Genomic DNA, 15432 nt, shown 5'->3' on the forward strand with positions numbered 1-15432 from the left:
GACGTTGCTTACGTACGATTAAGTCTAATGGCAGGAAAGAAGATGAGCAGAAAGAACGGCAGTGTGAGGGGCTCAGGTAGGAGTGGCTTTAAACCCTTTCAGGACCATTACCATTAAATACTGTGAACATTTAGTGGAGAAGCTGTTGTCAGTGGTACTGAACAAGCTTTCGTGTGCAGGACTGAGAACAAGTACATCTGGGTTGGTGCTGTGATAGGGATAGTCATTTTGCTTTGTGTTACATTATTTTTAAAGGAAGTCCCATATGACCTAACACCCCAACATGATGTTGCCAGTATTTTGTATTCTTTCTTGTTTTCATCATGTGTGTGTGTGTGTGTGTGTGTGTATGTGTTCTAGTTGGGAAAAAAACAATTTTGTGGGAAATCAAATTGTGACGTTACACTGTCAAAGGTTTAGCTGCACATTGTAGCACATACTCATAATACTTTGTCTCACTAGAGATGCACTTTTGCTTTTTTTTTGCCACTCTCTTCATACATGACACCAACTTCTTGTAGGTCTCATGCTGAAGTATGGTAGCACATTTTCATAGTCTGTAGAGACAGTTTATACTTTGTGCCAATTTTGCGCATGACTGAGGTGCCTTTCTACTTCACTTTTACTGTCTGCACTGCTATGTTACTGTTGATTCTACACATACCTATCAAATACCTATATCGGTATAATCTATGTAAAAAATGTTCCAGTTTTACCAAAAAGGTCGCCTCTTCATTATCCTTTTTGTTTTTGTTTTGTGTTTTGCTGCTGTGCTTTGCTTACTTTGCTTGCCTTGCAGTGTGCTTTGACACAACTTCTTACTGAGCTTAAACACTGCAGCTTACTGGAGATGAATAAACCATTATATTTCGGATACTTTTGTATGCTGTGTCCTTGAGTCAGGACTAGTACAGGATCTCAGCAGAGTGAAGTCAACAAGATACGGACAATGTGAACTTCCTGAATGGTATGCTGTCCGAGTACGCTTTCAGGGCAGCATGAGAACTTTAATATGTCAGATATATTTTTTATTTATTTTGATTTAGTATTATTATTTTTTTGTGTGTAATATATTACTTGTTCACAATGTGCACATTGATGTCTCCCAGCAGGACACACCACAGTATCGCCGACGTGCTCAATAGTGTGCCTGAACGGAGGGGTGTGCTTAAACGGTGCCTGTCAGTGCCTTGATGGATACTTTGGAGATCTCTGCGAATTCCGTACGTATATATATATTTCCTTTAAAGGATGGTGAACGAGACATTAAAATCAAGAAAATCATACAAAAGAAGGTGTCAAAGCAGAGGGAAATGTCTGTTAAAACAGATTTTTTAAGTGACTTTTTAAAATATATTCATACCACTGAAAAATCGCGAGTTAAAACTGACTGATTTACTTCACCGATTTTCGCTCCAGAACGGCCGTCTTTTTTGGGGCCCTAACATATGACGTCATGACGTGGACGAACGTACCCTTTACGATCGAGTGTGTAGCGCTAGCTAGCTCTACATCGAGTCCGCCATTCATAAAGCACGTAGTTCTTTGTGAGCGGATGCAATACAATACTGTACCTTGCCTGTCTTTAGTCGCATCTGCTTTATCAGCAGAAACATTACAATGTCTAATTTTTACCGTATATTGTATGGAAAGACTTTGAGTCTGACATCGAGAGTGAATTGAAGGAGGCAGACTTAATCAGAAGAAGAAGAAGATAATGACAAGGGCAAAGTCTGGATGCTTGAGAAGAAGCGAGGGAGAGGCGACGGAGCCTCCTGTGTGTGGATGGATTGAAACGAAAACAGAACAACAACAAAAAAGAGACGATTTTAGCATACCATCACTTTATCGGTGAATATAACCTACAACAGGGAACTGGTGAGTATAGTTTCGTATGCTCGATTGAATTGCTCAAAATTGATAACCTCACTTTACAAGGAGGCCTAACACGTTACAATTTTTTTTTTTTTTTTGTCCTTCCTTCTATTGATTGAGTAGGCCTATTGACAAAGTTACTGTAGGGTCTAACTGCGACCAGCCCTAACGTGCAGCGCAGCGGCGCGGTCTCTGGGGCTATGTAGGGTCTAGCTGTACCGTGGCATAGACAGTGCTGTTTGAGTGTTAGTGTTAGTGTTAGCGTCCTTATATAAACTACGAGTATAGCGGATAAGGCCTAAACAGCTTCGTTGACATTTTCTACAACACGGTGTTCAATACAACTCGGTTTGCGTGCATTGTCAATGCAAAAAACAGCGGTCGATCCTGATAACGCGATTTACCGCGGGGAGCTTAAACGAGGCCATGCTAGTTCGTCGGCGATATTTTTGCACTGAAACTTCGAATCGAAAAGGAACAACGGCATTTGATAGAGCTGGATTTTCTCAATCACGTAGGTCAAGTTTTTTATGTGAATTTCAGTGTTAATATTATTATCAAGCAAATAAACATAAGGCGGTCGATGAGTAGTAGGTCCAACCCTACATCTAGGCTACTCCACTACGTAGATCCTTCCGTTAGCTAGGTCAGAGTTCTTGTTCTACCGTAACGTTAGGCTCTACTACTGTACTAACTAGGCCTATTAAACGGTTACTATAAGCCGTTTAAGAGTAGAGACTGAGGCGCGAAAGCGCAAGTAGAAATTTAAAAAGGTATACTTCATGGTAATTCGAAGGAAGATGGATTCAATAAGTGAAATTATAACTCACTTTTGCTTGATAGAGTAAAAAGACACGTACAGATACCTCGGTGCACTCAGGTTATCATGCGGAATTCACGCTTTGAATGCGAACCACGGCGCGCGCGGCGTGATACAGAGCGTAGCTTAGGTGCAAAGCGTGCAAAGTTAGCTAGCGTATCACATCAGCGAGCGCAGGGCTGATTCGTCCATGTCATGACGTCATAATTTTGGTCACCAAAATTTCGCCATCAGATCGGGTTCAGGTGATCTAAAAAGGGCCTCAAAACACCATCTCTCAATCGTTCTAAAGACATTTTCACCTTCTGAAAGTTAACTATTCATGTTCCGAGAGACTTAAGCTTTGCAGAAATATATTAATCACTTTGTTTATGAATACCGACATTTTTTTCTTGTTCACCATACTTTAAGATTTGACTTCTGTGCACTTGTCTGTGGATGAGTACATATCTACAATGTACATCAAGAGCCAAATTATGATTGCCTGCTCCTTATACCTCCCCCCCCCGCCACTGACCTCCCATTCATTAGTACAAATAAAATTTGAAATTGTTTAAATTTTTTGAAAGATAAACTTTTACCCTCCAGTATAAAACATTAATCTTCCACGTACAAGGTGTAGTTACATGTTTGTCATGTTATTTCATCATAACTACAGTACATAAAGTGGAAGACGAATGTTTTACACTAGAGGGTAAGAGTTTATCTTTCAAAAAATTGAAACAGTTTGAAATGTCATTTGTACTTACATTCCCTCTGTAATGATTTCACTAGTATTCGTACCACTCCGTGCTCAATCATTACGTGGAGCAGGTTGGTAGTTACCTTGAAGATGAAAGTGTATCTCCTGGTCTATATTTTGAGTGCTTTGCAAGAGCATACTGGCATGGAGTAACATTGTAAATAAACAGCTACAAGTTGTTTTATCTCCAGTTTTAAGCAGAAGAATTCCCTCAAAAAAATTAGTTGTATCTTAGTGATTAATTGATTGATAGACTTATTTATATATTTATTCTATTCATTTTGAATATTGATTTTAAATGCTACCTTTTGAATGGACAGTGCATGCTGAGGAGGATGATATATTGAAATGATGTTTTTTGTTCGTCACTAAATATTTAAGTAATCATGTATTCATGATTATATTTTTGTTTGTGTGCATCTTTGTCCTAAAGCTTGTTTTTATTATGAATTTTCTTGTATGAATCTTCCACCCGCAGCAAGTGCTAGATGCCCACCCAATCACATGTATTCCTTTTCACTGTTATGCACTCATTACATGCTTCTTATTTTTTTATTGAGTGCATGTGTTTCCCTTCATAAGCCATGGCTGTGTTATTCTCAGTCAAAGTTCTGCAGTCTAGTCTTTGGAAATCTTTAGCTTAAATGTAGGCTCAAGTTAAAGTGACACTCAAGTTGGTGTTCAGGTTGATTTTGATATGTGGAACAAACAGTGTAAAATATGTCATTAAGATTGGACAAAAGAAACTTAGGGAATATATTCTAAAAAGTATGGCATGTTTGCATAAAAAGTTGATACTATTGACGATCAGTTATGTAAACTAGACATGATAATAGCCCTGTGCATTCACACTCAGGAGTTATCAGTCTTTGCATCACGATGAAAAATGCATTATGTAGTGAAACTGACACATTCCTTTAATATTGTTCTATATTTCTATCTTTTTTTGAGGAAAATATCTCTGCTCTGTTTGCTGCACTTTTTTTTTTTCAAGCTTTTAATTAAAATGAACTTGGCATTGGAGTAAATTTTCGATTTGACCACGATAGATCATGGCTTGCATTATCCCCCTTATTGTTTCTATTTCTTACCCTGCTAATGAGTGTAACAATTTACTCTGGTAAGTGGATTTTACTAAATGCTCATATCTATCTTTTATACCTGCATTCTATTAGTTTTACTGTTTAAATCTCATTGTTGATGTAGCTTAATTGTGTTTGAAATGCAGAGATACATTTATTCCTGAGTGTATTGTTTGTTATTGTTACATATTTATTTCATTTGTAAGGCATATTCCTTTTGGATGATGAGGGAAAAGGTACTATTCATATATCTTTCATTTTAGGAAAGAAGCTATCATATTATTTGTTTTACTTTTTTTTTCTTTTTTAAGCTGCTAGCTTGTATGAATTCAGAAATCTTCATGTCTGTTTTCTATAGAAGGTGTGTCATTCTATAAACTTAAGATAAAATGATGAAGGGAAAAAAATCACTTTAGATTTGGATGACAGTATTAGCTTACAATAGATGTAGTTTTATCTGAGAAATCAATCTCTGTCAAAATTTCTTCATAATGCAAAACATAACCAAGTACTACAAAGAAAGATGCATTGCACACATCAATTTGCTGCTTACTTTCTTTAGACACCTAAATTTGTAGTCCATTGCATGTGAGGTGTTTGAAACATCGCTACATTCCAGAGGTCATCCTATTTTCAAGACATATCCCAAGGCAAAATCTAAATGGCAAATGGTAGTAAGATGGTTTAAATGTCTTAATGGATCCAAACAAAAGCTGAAAGGGGGGAGGGGGTTGTTGGTGTACACTATTTCCATCAATCATATTCATTTCCAGGGGTATGAAGTTGAAGTACTTAGTATGATTATGTCTAATATGAAGACGGAGGTCATTTCTCAGATAGAATTTGTTTCATTTTACTTTCTGTTCAGTAGCATCAGCACTCATCATCACTTTGATTTCTAGTTCATGTTTCTTCATGCTGGGCTGGAGATGGAATCATATCCATTTTTTAAACTGTTCAGTTGGTTTAAATGTTATGCAAACTTTTTGTTCTTTTTTGTTAGAGTTGGCCTCATTTGGCATAATTGGCTAGTTTTTATATCTAAAGACTTAAAGAAATGTATTATTGTCCTGTCATATCTTTTTTTTTTCTTTCACACAACATTCAAAAAAGAAATTCAGATTAATGCTGGATGTAAATCATGTGTAAAATATCCTGACTGTTTGCTCCCAGTTTTTGACCAAAGAAGAACGAAAATGTATGATAGGAAGTTAGAAATCCAAGATGTGCATTATGGTCAGTGGAGCTTGAACACCAGCTGTTTGATGAATAGCGAAAGTATGTCTATCATTTGATAAAGCTTATTAGACAAACGAAGTTTGAAGGGGGTATGTAGGAATCAGCGGACGGTCGGGCGGTCGGTCGGGCGGTCGGTCCGTTGCAAATCTTGCGTCGCGAACTACTTCCTCAGTTTTCAACCGATTCCCATAAAACTTGGGTTGTAGATGTGCAAGACGTATTTTTTGACAGTACCCAAAAGTACGTTGCCATGGTAACGGCATATTATGGGCAAAAATGGGTACAAATCTTGCGTCGCGAACTCCTCCCACAGTTTTTGATCAATTTTTATGAAATTAGGTACAGATGTTCATCTGAATATGTAAATGTGCAAGACACATATTTCCGCAGTGGCAAAAAGTGCGTTGCCATGGTAACGGCATGTTATTGGTAAAATATAGGGCAAAATGCTTCATGGCAAAACTGCTTCATCAGTGTTCTTCCAATTCTCATGGAATTCATATTGAATGTTTGTCTTAGGATATAGGTCAGCATGACACATTTCTTGACAGTGATAAAAAAGTATGTTGCCATGGTAACAGCTCACATATTATGAGCCAAAATGATAGAAAATTTTGTGTTGCAAACTACTTCCTCAGTTTTTGCCCAATTTCCATGAAACTTGGTACAGATGTGTGCCTTTGGTTATAGATGTGCAAGACGCATTTTTTGACAGTACCCAAAAGTACGTTGCCATGGTAACGGCATATTAATGGCAGAAGATCAGGAAAGATCTTGCGGATTTAACTACTTCCTCAGTTTTTTGACTAAAGCTTATGAAATGTGGCACACACCTTGATCTTGGTGGGAAGATGTGGAAGACATATTTTTCGGACATGTCGGAAGCTGCGTTGCCATGGTAACGGCATATAAATGGCAGAAGATCAAGGAAAGTTCTTGCAGATTGAACTACTTCCTCTGTATTCGACTGAAGCTCATAAAATGTGGCACACACATTGGTCTTGGTGGGAAGATGTGCAAGACATATTTTTTAGACGTGTCGGAAGCTGCGTTGCCATGGTAACGGCATATTAATGGCGGAAGATCAAGGAAAGATCTTGTGGATTGAACTACTTCCTCAGTTTTTGACAAAAGCTTAATATGAAATGTGGCACACACAATAGTCTTGGTGGGAAGATGTGCAAGACATATTTTTCGGACGTGTCGGAAGCTGCGTTGCCATGGTAACGGCATTTAAATGGCAGAAGATCAAGGAAAGATCATTCCTTGGGTAAGACTGTCATCACGGGGCGGGGGTATTAATCACCTTCAGTGATATTTTTTTCTCATCCAAGTGCCACCAAATGCCACTTAAACAATTTCCTGAAGCCATAATGTGCTCCAGATGGCTATAATTGCTGCTATTTTTGTGTAGGGAATACTTCATGTCTATCATTAAAAAGAAATAGTGCCTGCCCCTCCCCCCCCCCCCCCCCCCCCGGTGCTTATTTCTGATTGCTATTATCAAATTCTATTGTAAAATCAATCCAGGATAGCACCTTTAGGTTTAGTACCACTGACTCGGGGAGTGACAACAAATGGAGATGCTATCGTCAATATTCCATATTCTACCTCAGGAGGAGGATATGGAATTTCAAAAGATACCTCATCAAACTTTGTGGGGGTAATGTGGCTCAGTGGTGAGTGGGGATTTGATTAGTACATGTAGTTTTTTTGCCTGTGAATGATGACAGCTTGTCATTATGGTTCTACACGTATTATCATACCGTCCCCATTTCATTTGTCCTTGTTTACTTTCAAGAACTATTTTTTTTTTGAAGCATAATCCAGGCTCGACTCTTAACTCTTTTTCTTTGGTGGTTCACTCAGGCCACTAAAATCTTTAAATTTGAAATTTTTGGTAGCCGGGAATAAGAAGAAACATTAGGAATAATGTAAGAAAAATAAAAATAATCGAATAGAAATAAGAACAATCCATTTTGAAACATGGTTGCCCGATCGTGCCACTTAAAGATAACCTTTTTTGGAAATTAGTGACCGACATCAAATTTCAGTTCCCCCAGGCCACAGCTAATGTCAAGCCCTGTGTAATCCCACAAAAAAAGGAGAAATTTATTGCTTTAATACCTCTCTGATCTAAATACATCTGATCTGAATACTGTGTTGTGGTCTTTGTTGTTGTTGTTATTGTTACTCCTCAGTAGACTATGAATGCAGCACAGCACAAACAATACGCAATGCAAAATCCCCATCCCATAATAATCTCATAATGTCATAATATGTAGTAAGAGGCTGTGAGAAGTCATTAAGCCCACTTCTCATAAGTTTATGCATTGAGCATTTTATCATGAAGTCACATACATGTATATGTAACATCAACCTTAATGTTTATTACCTCCGCCAAGGGGGGAGGTTATGTTTTCGATACCGTTGGTTTGTTTGTTAGTTAGTTAGTTCGTTCGTTCGTTCGTTTGTCTGTGTGCAAAATAACTCAAAAAGTAGTTAACAGATTGAGATGAAACTTGCAGGAAAGGTTTAGAATGGCACAAGTGACAAACGATTAACTTTTGGTAGTGATCCGAGAATTTTTGGGGAATTTAAGAAGGATTTTGATATTTTTGAAGGTAGGGTCAATGAACTTGGGAGTTCAGGCTGCGCGTACTTGAGGTTTGCATGCGCGCACTAAAGTGTGTACTCTAGTTTCTGCTAGGGCAAGGCGCGCCGCGCAGCTGAGGGTTTATGACGTAACAAAGGCTTCTATATTGGGAAATCGGGCGACTCTCAGCACACAATGCTGTAAGTACGTATGGGTGGAAATCACTGATATCTCTATGGAAGAACATAACAAGATCAGTGGGACAGTGGAAATGAACTGCATACTTGGCGGAGGTCTGCGCTCTCAGAGTGCTTCTCTAGTTATGACATGAAATCACTATGACCTTTGTGCAAAACAATCCACATATTTTTCATTGTAAACTGTCACTCTGGCATTTTGCCAAGCCATCAGTGTGTGTGAAAATGAAATACTTGCATTGTCATTCTATTGAACATGACATAGAAAGACCCTGCTGCCAAGGTGGCCCATCGTGTGAAAGCTTGACAATTTTATTTTTTATGGTCATCTCTGTTCTCAGGGCATTGTTTTTCATTAAAATGGATGTTTGTCAAGTCATGTTTGTCCTAAGAAGAGAGCTTTAGTCTTTATGATGTAAAGACAGTATTTAATTATCAAGGAACATGGTAGTAGAGATTCCCCCTTTACGGAATGTGAATGTTAATTTATTTGTGTATCAGTGTGTGCCCTTCGTGTGAGTGTTTGAGTGGGAGGTATGTAGTGCTTGGCATAAGCAGTGGCCTGGCACCGCTAGAAATTGATGTTGGGCCACCAAATTTCTGAAGAGGTTATCTATTGATGGCCCGATAGAGCAGCTAAAATTCAAAACAAATTTGTATGTTTCCCTGTATTTCGGGCCACTAAACTTTGTCTTTTGGTCCACCGAACTTTTAGATTCAAAGATATTGGTTGCCCAAACAGGCCACCAAAGAAAAAAATGTAATGTCGAGCCCTTGGGCATGTATTACAAATGTGTATGTTGTGTGTTTGTATTTACATGTGCATGTTCATACTCTAGTACTACATTTTTTGTGCATTTATTATTCTGATGTGTATGAATTGTCCATTTCTGTCATTTTGTAAGCACTTTGAGCCTTATGGGAAAAACGTACTGTATATATGCATTACCAATTTTATTGAATTTTATTGTATCTACACCTATGGCAGGTCTCCTTTATCTGTACCTCCATCTATGAATCATGAATTGATAAAGGATGACATCCATGATATAAATGTGGTGGTGGTGCTACGGGTGCCCCTTATTACCATTCCGGGATATTTGGTTCACTTTTCTCCACAGGTAATTCCTCCGGGACGGATTTCACAGACCTCCAGCACACCAGCATCATGATAGGCGCCTTCGTCGGTGCCGTCTGCCTCCTCTCCGTCTGCTGGCTGATCGCCATGGCGCGCAAGCGGTACCAGGAGGAACCGCCCCAGGGTCATCTCACCCGCATCGTCAGCATTCACACTCCGGGTGAGTGCCACGCTCCTGCCCTCTAACTTCTGCCTTGCTCACTCATTTATTGTCTCATAATTATGATACAACTCCCTGCAGCTTGTCGTGCTGATGCAGTGTGTGGATGAGGGAAATGGTACAAATGTATAGTGCGTAAGCATCATATTTCTGGTAAAAGAATTATATCATGCATCACAGACATTTTTAATCCCTCAGTGGGCTTTGTTTGCCGATTTGGCATGCACTCTGGAATGTTATACCAATCAGCGCAGATGTCTGGAATCCAGTTGTCAAATGAATACAGATTCCTAATCCCCTGTAATCCCTATTGTGTTTCCATGGCCTTCCTATTTGACTGAGTCACATAGCCACACCCAAGTGGGCTTGCTAAGCTTTACAACCAGGTCAAGTACGCAGGGATTATCGCATGCTGATGAAGAACTGGTTGTTATAAAAGTTCAGTGCCTGGGCACATGAGGTTAACTGTTTGTCTCAGGAACCAGATGTACTGTGCATTAGATTTGTGGATTGGGCATTGCCTTAAAGGAGACCTGGGATGATTTTCAGATTTTTACATTTGAACAACTATATTATTAAAATAAGTTATGCTGAGGACAGAGTTTCAGAATTTGTGATAATTGGGATGAAGAATAAGAATATTTTCAAAATTTAGAACAAATTGCAATGAACAAGGATGATGACATGGCAGAGTCATCATAAGAATGTATGAGTTGGGGCTCAAGGATGCAGAACAAAAGAAGAAAGCATGCCTAGATTAAACACAGGTGAACTCGCAAGCAAGAGGTATTGTAATGGAATTACACTGCTACATTTCTGAAATGTGTGAACCTCCTATATCATCATCCTTGTTCAGTGTAATTTGTTCAAGGATTTTCAAAGTATTGTTTCTCTGCTCAAGAACCACTGAATAAATTCCACAAATGTATACATGGAGTTGTCGATTTATGTACTACATGATGTGAAATTATGAAAATCATCTGGAATGTCCCTTTAAGGAGACAGTGGACCAATATTGCACTGACCTAAGGCTGGTTGCCCTCAGTTGCAAGTTTAACATGCTAAATCCACTTGGAAATTGTTGTCGTGTCAAAAGTGGACTACTTCCCAATGTGCTTTAAAAGTGTAGTGTACTGTGCCAGAAGTTGGCATGAGAAGAATGTGCGTAACATGTACTATGTCATAATAGAAAGAGTTGATTCTCTTTGTTAGGTGTACCTGTGAATAGTGTAAGCGTGCCGGGTGCATCACCCTGTTGCTACAAAAAGTTTGACCCACTCCGACTGGAGTCCCAAAATAACTTATGAAGTATGCTTTGTCCACAGCTCACATAAACATCCCAAATTTGGCATACCATGATACAGTGTATATGTGACCGTGCACATCAAAACGAACATAAAGTCGCACACACTGATTTTGCGTGAGGACTGAAAATAAGTGAAATGGGTCAACCTAGCCGAACTTGACTTTTTCATATTTTCTGAAAGAGCGGGTCTTCTTCTACATTATACTAAAATTTGGTATCATAAAACGGGCAGGAAAGTGTGCTCTTTTAGCAGTTTATCTCGAACATTTTTAGTAGAATAGTGTGATTAGGTGTGTCCTTAGAATCCCTTTTTCATTTCTGAAAAACCTTGTCCACACTCTTCACTTTCAACTCTAATAACTTTTGAAAGGATAGTGCTACTGCTTTGAAAGTTGGCATTAATTATGGACAGAATATGTTAATGAGACATGCGTAATTTCAGTTTAATCTGATAAGCCCTTCATTGTTGTTACTCTGGTGGTTTACTTCCTGTTTTTTTGTCCCATTCATCGCACAGCCAGCGCGGTTTGGTAAAGATTAAGTGCTTGAATAGACACTGTACTTCAGAGCCTCTTTTCTCAGTTCACACTTTCCTGAGTTTGTGCTTTCTTTCCAATATTTAGATAGGTTAGGAGAGTCCTTTTGATTTGAGTTATACATCATTTTAAAGCTTTAAAAGTCTGCTCTTTCAGAATATGGTCTTAACTAAAAATTCATGTCTGGCGACTTTTTGTTTGTTTTGAGGTGCAGGGTCACATATATAGTATGGTATGGTATGGTTTTGTTTAGCTTTTGCACTCTTGAATGCAGCCATAGTCTCCCAGATATATAATATTTGTGATGTTATCTTTGTCTCTCATATTCTGCAGAGGAGGTTGGTTTGCGGCGAAACACAACAGTAATTGGAGAACAAGACATTCCCCCTGCTTACAATATTGCCTGTCGGCGGGACAGCCGGCGTGGGTCGCTACCGAAACGGTACCGCCCCTCCATCGACTCTATGGGGCCGCTCTCCCCTCCGCCCTCCTACGAGATCGTGACGGGTGAGTTGGAGACATTAGAGAATGAATACGATCCCAGCCAGTTCACGATTCCCGAGGCGGTCGAGGAGCGGAATCTTCCGGACGTTGTAAACAGCGATCAGCCACCGTGCCAGCCTGCATCAAACGCATCCCAGGAAAATCCTCAGGAGGAGCAGCAGGATCCTGAGGCGGAAGATCAAAGGCAAACAGCAGTGCCTCCCCGCGTCTCCCGCGATACTGTAGTATGATGCTTGATACATCAGCCTACATCATACTTGTAGTAGGTGCCTTGAACAATTTTTTTTCGAAACACCAAATAAGAGCAACTCTGGAAGCCAAAATATGATGTACCCCTCCTGGTTTACAACGGTGGCACTGGAAGTCGGTTGCCAGTCCCTTCTGAAACCCTTTTTCCATACTTGGTGATTGATAAGAACAAAGCTATGTCATCCGCTTACTGGTGATTCACGTTCTCGCCTTGTACGTGCCTTCAACACATCTCTGAAGAGATATCACAAAGTCTTGCATAATGAGTACAGTATTTCCACATGAAATGCCTATAACTTTTCACATTACAATGTACATCTTTAGATATGCTCACCGAAATAAGGCCCTACATATTCCATGTTATAGCTCTTTTTTTATATATAAAGGCAGATCTTCATTAATAAACAGTTCAGATGTAACCTTCATACACAATTCTTAAATGCCACATGTATCATCAAATCCAAACTGAACAGTGCCTGATACTTGGATTTTCCTGTTAAACACAACATGAAACAGGTCAACAGGCAGAAGCGTAGATTTTTTAGAGTTTAATGATATCCATGAAATGCCTTCTTTTTTTGTCACTTTGCCATACAGCAAGATGTAGAGCATCATGTACATTTGTAAATAAGACAGTGACTTGTGATGTTAGAAAAGATGTGCCATTTTGTTCCACAGGGTTTTAATGCAGGCATTTATAAACCAGGAACAAATGCAGGCCAGCATTGTCAAGTTGACCACCAGTCCTGGTAAATCAACCTTTTTGTGATAATCAAAAAATCAAAATCTGGTTGAATAATCAAAGTGAAGACAATGTTCTTGACAGTTTACCTTACAGAAGAATTTAATGCTTGCAAATACTGCCTGGAGACTGCTCGATCTGCCTTTTCCATTCCAGCCAGACTGTGTTGGCTGGAAGTGAGAATTTTCCTTGGTTTCCATAGAGTACTCTAAACGTGAAATATTCCGCAGACTAAGATTTGGGGGTTGTATTTTAATTTTGCACTCCACTGAACTATTGCAAAAATAGTATATAATGCATTAAACAGTTCTGGTAAAGTTTGCACAATTTTACAATTTGGACTGAACATTTGGGGTTTGTATTTTGATTTTGCACTCTACTGAACTATTGCAAAAATTGTATATAGTGCATTAAAATTGTTGTTTTTTTTGTGGTTGTTGTAAAGTTTGCACAAATTTGCACCCTCATTTACAGAATTACAAATGAGACATTTTCACTGTAATGTGCTCTGCATGAAGAATTGATGGAATGGGAGTTTCTGCGCGTTCAATATCTGGTAAAGCCAGTCATTGAGGGAATGTGCACTACACACAGATCCATACTTGGGACTAACCAATAAAACCAAACCTTTTCTGTGATGGAAGGCCGGCTGGAAGTTTCTTGTAACGATTATTTTGAATGCAAATCATGGTGACCCAGTGTATTTGAGGTGGATTCATGACATCACATGTGATAGGGGATATCTTACTGGGCCTCTGTAGTTGTATTTAGTTGCTGTTTGTTTCCTCTTTCCCTGCTAAAAATAATATTAACATGACATTAGCTGTTACTGCCCCCCCCCCCCCCCACATCAAGTCTTAGTCACATTCCAAGTAATAAGATACCTTTTAAATAGCTTTTATGTTTTGTTTTGGAGTTTTTTTGCCCTTCTTCTTCTTCTCCCTCTTTTGAATCTTTTTATGCCTCCACCATGAAGTGGTGCCGGAGGCATTATGTTTTCGGGTTGTCCGTCCGTCCGTCCTTCCGTCCGTCCGTAATGAATTTTGTGGACAAGGTAACTATCGAAACCTGTTGAGGTATCCTAATGAAACTTGGCATGTATGTGTATTAGGGGGTGAAGTTGTGCCTATCAACTTTTGGGTGCACATGCTCAAGGTCAAAGGTCAAAAGGTCAAGGTCAAATACATAAAATTTCACTATTTCCACCATATCTATTGAATGCCTGAAGATATTTTCTTGAAACTTAGTGTATACATGTATTACCCAATTAAGATTCTCTGGTGAAGTTTGGGTCATGAGGTCAAAGGTCAAAAGGTCAGGGTCAAATACATAAAATTTCACTATTTCCACCATATCTATTGAATGCCTGAAGAGATTTTCTTGAAACTTAGTGTATACATGTATTACCCAATTAAGATTCTCTGGTGAAAGTTTGGGTCATGAGGTCAAAGGTCAAAGGTCAAAAGGTCAGGGTCAAATACATAAAATTTCACTATTTCCAACATATCTATTGAATGCCTGAAGACATTTTCTTGAAACTTAGTGTATACATGTATTACCCAATTAAGATTCTCTGGTGAAAGTTTGGGTCATGAGGTCAAAGTTCAAAGGTCAAAAGGTCAAGTAAAAATATTAAAACTTCTTTTTTTTTTCTCCGTACCTTGGAAAATTGTTCAAGGTATCTTCATGGAACATAGTATATACATGTACTGACTGGAAGTGATTATCTAGAGAATGTAGGGTTCATGGGGTCAAAGGTTAGGGGTCAAAGGTCAAGTGCAACACTTCAACATTTTACTATTACCCTCATATTTATGCAATGCCGGCAGGGTTATTTTTTTACGCTTGGTGTATGCATGTGTAACCTAATAGAAATTCTCTGGAAAGTTTTTTTTTTCTCTTTTTGCCTCAAAGGTCAAAAGGTCAAAGATCAAGTGAAAGTGCTGAACTAACTTTTTCCTCCATATCTCGGAAGTGGCTCAAGTTACCTTGAAACTTAGTACATATTATGCACGTTCTACCTGAAAGTAATCATCTTATGAATTTTAGGGTCAAGGGCCAGATGAAAATGGTAACAATTTACTATTCAATTCAGAAATTTCACTTTTTCTCCACACCTGTACCTTGAAAATTACTCAATGCCTAAATGTATGAATGGGTCAAAGTCAAGTTAAAGTCCTTAAATCCCTAGATACTGTACATGCTCTCTTATTCATCCAATTAAACCTAGGTCAAGGAAGGTGAAC

At 38.8% G+C, this 15432-nt stretch overlaps 1 protein-coding gene across 1 annotated transcript in view; it reads left to right on the forward strand.

Annotated features, from left to right (window-relative positions):
• The window catches only part of LOC140243945 (uncharacterized), a 34234-nt gene extending 21809 nt beyond the window's left edge, over window positions 1–12425 (forward strand). The window contains exons 8-10 of the mRNA XM_072323618.1: window positions 1113–1223; window positions 9673–9849; window positions 12025–12425. Coding sequence (XP_072179719.1) covers window positions 1113–1223; window positions 9673–9849; window positions 12025–12425 — 689 coding nt within the window. The remainder of the gene's footprint in view (window positions 1–1112; window positions 1224–9672; window positions 9850–12024) is intronic.
• Window positions 12426–15432: the final 3007 nt, after the last annotated feature.

Source organism: Diadema setosum, chromosome 2, assembly GCF_964275005.1.
Source record: "Diadema setosum chromosome 2, eeDiaSeto1, whole genome shotgun sequence".
Taxonomy (NCBI): Eukaryota; Metazoa; Echinodermata; class Echinoidea; order Diadematoida; family Diadematidae; genus Diadema; species Diadema setosum.